This window comes from Gekko japonicus, unplaced genomic scaffold (genome assembly GCF_001447785.1).
Source record: "Gekko japonicus isolate JY-2015 unplaced genomic scaffold, Gekko_japonicus_V1.1 scaffold499, whole genome shotgun sequence".
NCBI lineage: Eukaryota > Metazoa > Chordata > Lepidosauria > Squamata > Gekkonidae > Gekko > Gekko japonicus.
The window spans coordinates 315,136-320,800 of NW_015167069.1; the positions used below are offsets into that span (position 1 = coordinate 315,136).

General features: G+C 40.9%; 1 protein-coding gene across 1 annotated transcript in view; it reads right to left on the reverse strand.

The window, feature by feature from the left end:
- Window positions 1–5,372, reverse strand: part of LOC107111679 (alpha-1A adrenergic receptor-like) — a 43,599-nt gene extending 38,227 nt beyond the window's left edge. Inside the window, exon 1 of the mRNA XM_015412685.1 lies at window positions 4,268–5,372. Coding sequence (XP_015268171.1) covers window positions 4,268–5,150 — 883 coding nt within the window. The 5' untranslated portion in view covers window positions 5,151–5,372. The remainder of the gene's footprint in view (window positions 1–4,267) is intronic.
- Window positions 5,373–5,665: the final 293 nt, after the last annotated feature.

Genomic DNA, 5,665 nt, shown 5'->3' on the forward strand with positions numbered 1-5,665 from the left:
CTTTTTGCATTTGTTTCTGATTTCTTGGCAACCAGCATTCCAACATCATAACACCAAGAACATAAAGAGCTAGTCTTTCCAAGATTTTTACCTTCTGTGGCATCTCTAACAATCCTTGGACAAGGACAAGCCATTTGTCAAAACATACTGATGATTCTAAAGGGAGAAGGAATCAAATGTGATGATATCTCTCTGAGTCAACAGGTAAATTATTCCTTTTTGGTCACTGGTAGGGGTGTGCAATTTTTTTCAATTGGTATTTTTCTGTTTGGGTCTATTTTAGTGTTTCTGAAAAAAACAGATCCCAACACTGGTATGGCATCCAGATCCAGGACTTTTTGGAAACCCTTTATTTTTAGGGGTCCAATAGACCTGAGAAGAAAAATACTTTGGGGGGGGGGAGCCAGCCCAATCCTGGGGCTGGCTTGGCTGTTGCTGCAGCATGGTTTAAACTGCACTGCAGGAGAAGTTGGCCCCAGGATCTGCATGTCACGCAAAACAGAACGCCCCATGAATTGGATCCAATTAATTTTACTCCCATTCATTGCAATGGTGCTTGCTCAGGTTACCATCCCATGGACTAAATAAAAGACAATAATTCCCTATTTCATTCTGCTGGTTGTCTGTATTGTTCCAGTTTGCAGTGATTAAAGTGCTGTGGAATCCAATGGGGTTAATTGAACTACTATTCTGATGAAACGCATGTGTAAGAGAAGCTTTTAGAATATCCTCATGTTTCACCCTGACCCGGATAGCCCAGGCAAGCCCAATCTCGTCAGATCTCGGAACTAAGCAGGGCTGACCCTGGCAACTATTTGGATGGGAGACCTCCAAAGAACACCAGGATCAGGAGGCAGAGACAGGCTATCAAGCCACTTGTCTGAACGTCCACCATGCCCCAGTAGGAGTTGCCAGAGGTCTCCATGACTTCCAGACACGGACACACACACACAAACACGAACACACTAAAAAAGAGCATATTCTCATGTTTCCTCATTTTTATATGTAAAAATGAAAAGATTTGGTGATAAAACCTTCATATTTAGTAGCATCATACCTCTTCCTAGAAACTTCAGTTGAGGAAGTTAAACTGAATAGCAAAGCAATTGTAAATAATATTTCAGGGATGCCAAACAATGGAATATTTATTTAAAAAGTAGTAAATCATCCAAAAAAATGGCTATGCTGCCTCCTGGTTGAATTATACCTCTCACTAAAGAATTGTACTTAGTGATAAATAATGTCCATATTATCACATTCTGTGTAGTGAAATTGGATGAAGGCAAATAATGAACAGAGGAGTCAACAGGGTTTCACATTTTTATCTAAAAAGTAAGGCAAAGAACAACAACCCTTTTAACCTCTAGTTGAAATTAATTGGATTTGACCACTGGAGACTAGCCTTATTAAATCACTCTTGGTGTTTTGTTCAACAACATTCTAAACTGTTCTCTCCTCTCTCTCTTCTACTCCTACAGCTCACACCTAAGGACTCAAGTTAGCTGGCAATTCTAGTGCTCTCACTAGTCTGAACTAGAACCTAATCTAATATCTAAAATTTACAAACTATTCTTCATTCAGAATGTTCCCTAAATAGGAGGAAAAGGTTGTGTACCAGTCTTGGCCAACAGTCGGTTTTGTGGAAATCTGTATTTGGGTCTGATGGGTTTATCATTACTATTAAAAGTCATTATTTTATTTTTCTAATTAAAGTATCTATTGGGGTCACGAAGAGTCGGACTCGACTGTGCGACTGAACAACAACAAATTGGGTTTTCCTACCCCCCATGCCAATAATTATAATAAAAAGAACAGTTTGAGATGCTTATTTCACACATCTGTGTTCCCAGGAATGAAAGCAGCCAAAATTAAGCCCGTCCATCACCAGTTTTCACGTTTTCTCCTATTTTGTTCAATGCATTTCAATACTGCTTCCTTTGACACCAGACATCAGAAATACTTCTAGCGTCATTGACATTTCTTTGTTAAACTGTGCACTAGATATCTAGAACTTATTTACCTATCAGTGTTTTGAACTACAAAGAGGTACCCTCATAAGGATTTACTGAAAATGACTAGTACCTCTGACTCATACAGCTGATTCAAATTTTGCGGAATTGGGAGAAGCATATCTTTGTACATCTAAACATATATTAAAAAGAAACATTCCAAAGTTACCATAGTCTGCTCTTAAACAGATGTGCCTTGATTAAATGAGAAGTCAAACAGGATTTTGTGTAGAAGCAAGATTCTTAGGGACCATGTGTGTGAAGCCACTCTGGGAAAGGAGAAATCCACCATATCCACCAGCCTTGACTTTACACAACACTGTATACCCAGTCCACTGACCCATAAGTGTAGTAACAAATCCTGTGGTTGGGCAGGGGACAAACTCAGTGGAGCAGGTAGAGAAAGAAGTACTTTTCTCCCTTTCTCACAATACAAGAACTCGTGGGCACTCAATGAAATTGCTGAGCAGTCAGGTTAGAACAGATAAAAGGGAGCACTTCTTCACCCAAAGAGTGATTAACACATGGAATTCACTGACACAGGAGGTGGTGGTGGCTACAAGCATGGACGGCTTCAAGAGGGAATTAGATAAGCATATGGAGCAGAAGTCCATCAGTGGCTATTAGCCACAAGGTATAGATAGGAACTCTTAGGCTGGGGCAGGTAATGCTCTGTATTCTTGGTGCTTTTGGGGGGGGGGGGCTAACAGTGGGAGGGCTTCTAGTGTCCTGGCCCCACTGGTGGACCTCCTGATGGTACCTGGTATTTTTGGCCACTGTGTGACAGAGTGTTGGACTGGATGGGCCACTGGCCTGATCCAACATTGGTTTCTCTTACATTCTTATGAAGTTTATTTTCTCCCCCACCCCACTTGCTAATAAACTAACCAGAGACAGAGAGTGTAAAATTATAACAAAGTTAGCTTAGCTTGGGGCTGGTTCTCACACACATATGTTTACCATTTGGCAACTGAAGTATCCAGTGCACCTGAAATATGCCAGATATCACAGGTTTAATATCTTCACATTACATCACTGCAGTGCTTTTCAATAGAGACCATTCACACATTCTTGTACAAATCACTGTTTAGCCATCCTAATGACAGCCATACATGTTTTAAACAGTCCTAAAATTAAGTTACACCCAAACAATGTGCTTGAGGTCATGGTAATTGTCATATATAGAACAAAGGACAAAATATTAATTTATAGAATATATGCTGCTCTTATATAGTGTGTGTTTACTCAAATATTAAGTTCCTCTAAGTGAAATGAGTATTATACTGATGTACATGTAGATAGGATCACAGTCCTAGACTTTTGACGGAGATCAAGCAAGGCATTTAAACCTTATATCAATATGCAGATAAACTGTCATGATTTTATTTCATTTCTGATCCAGAAACCACTGATATAGATGGAAGACATCAGTTGACTTGACAGTGTCAAGAAAGTTCACCTCTATATAAATACCAAAATAAGTATCAGTCCCATTTGTATAAGTTTAACACGACAAATTTTGAAAACCAGAAATTCTAGCTCAAACTGATGATTCAATTGTTTCACTAACACTATTATTTGCATAGACCCGCTACACCTGAGTGAACAGTTTGACACCAAAAGGTTGCAGCCAGGCCCTGTACAGGTTTATTCAAAAGGAAGTACCACTGTGGTCAATGTGTTATATATAGAGTCATATCTTTTGCTCTGAGAGTCAAACTACATGTGACGGAGGCAGCCATTCTTATCGAATTTTGGATCAATTATAAAACAAGGGGTAAATATTAAATATTAAAATTTTCCATCTCATGAGGTACACAGATGAGCATGGATGTACTTCCTGTTGTTGCTTAACCAAAGTTCTTCAATATTAGAAGGGATGAGAGTAACAAGTTGGACTGAGAAAATTTCCGTGTGTGTGTGTGTGTGTGTGTTAATGACTGCAAGGAAGAAGAGTGAGGACTGGAGACAGAGGGGGGTTTATCCACTTGTGTGCTCCTTATGTCAAAATCAGGTCATCATCCAGCTGCTGATAGAAGTAGGCACATGTCTAAACAAACATCACTGCCACCTTCACATCTAGTTTACTCAGTGAGTAGTTCCCTGCCTCATCCATAAGTTAATAAAGAGTGCTGACCAATGCTAGCAGTCATATCCTGTTTACATCAGTGCAAGATCTGATCCAGATTCTTGGATTTTTCACATAAGCACCAACACAATCCCAACCCCTGTCTGTCCGGTGCCGTTGCTTTACTTACCGATGGGCATGATTAAAAAGAAAGGAAGCCAGCACAGTATGAAGCATCCCACAACTATCCCCAGGGTTTTGGCTGCTTTTTTCTCTCTGGAGAACTTCAAGAGCCTCACGGAGAAATGGGATTTGTGCTTCGTGCTGGGGGTAGTTCTGCTGGTGTCAGTGGTATTCTTGCGATGGATGCGGAGAGTCACTTCTTCTGAATGGGTCTTCTCAGTTTTCAGGCCACAAGAAAGTCCTTTGCTTTCCCTTTTGGCCACCACGTACACTCGGCAGTACATCACCAGTATGATGATTAAGGGGAGGTAGAACGAGCCAAGAGCAGAGAACAACACGTAACCAGGATCAGTGTTGATCAGACATATTTTTTCATCATCTGGAGCTGGTTGCTTCCATCCAAAGAGGGGCCCTATGGATATCACAATAGAGAGTGCCCAGACACACAGCAGGGCGAGGAGACCCCTCTTTTCAGTCACTATGGCTGGATATCTTAGTGGGTAGCTCACCCCAATGTATCGGTCTATAGAGATGACACAAAGACTCATGATGGAAGCCGTACAGCACAGAACATCGACAGCTGCCCAGATGTTGCAGAAAATTCTCCCAAAAACCCAGTAGCCCAATATCTCAAAAATAGCGGAGAAAGGGAGAACGGTAGAAGTCAAGAGGAGATCAGCCACAGCCAAGTTAATAATGCAGTAATGAGTCACACTCTGTAGGTGTTTGTGGCAGGCTACCGAAAGGATAACCAGAATGTTGCCCAGGACCCCAAAAATAATCAGCCCCCCAAGAATGACCCCCAGAAATATGGCCTTAGAAATGTCCACTGGACCCACAGTCTGGGTACAGTTTAGGCAGTCGGAGAAGTTCCCAGAGGTCAAGCCCATTTTTGATGCTGGTTAATGATCATCCAAATGTTTGTGCTTCACTCTGTCCTCTTCTTGAAAGAGCCTGCATCAAATGTTTGATAATGTTGCAAGAAATTTTATTTGTGCATTGCTGAGAAAAACAAAATGAGAATCTGAATCCAACTGTCTAAATGAAGATTCAGGAAGGAAACTCTAGACTGAAGAATGTATTTGAAAATCCACATTTCTTCCATGGCATGATTGGCATCTGCTCCATTTATAGACACATGTCCTCTTTGATCTTCTCCATACTGTGCTGGGTGCTTGATGCAACGATGTTACACAGCTAACCAAAGAGTTCTTTCTTAGTTTCTGCTCGGTTTTTAAAGAAACAGCCATAAAGCCACACAGTGACATCTGCAAATAAGCAAGGGAAAACGTCTGAGTTTCTAGAAAGGCTATCAAAGCCACCCAACATATGCCAATTTATGTGTCTCTCATACAGAAGATGTTATATGAGTGACACAGGTATATTCCTTGCACATCTTCATTTG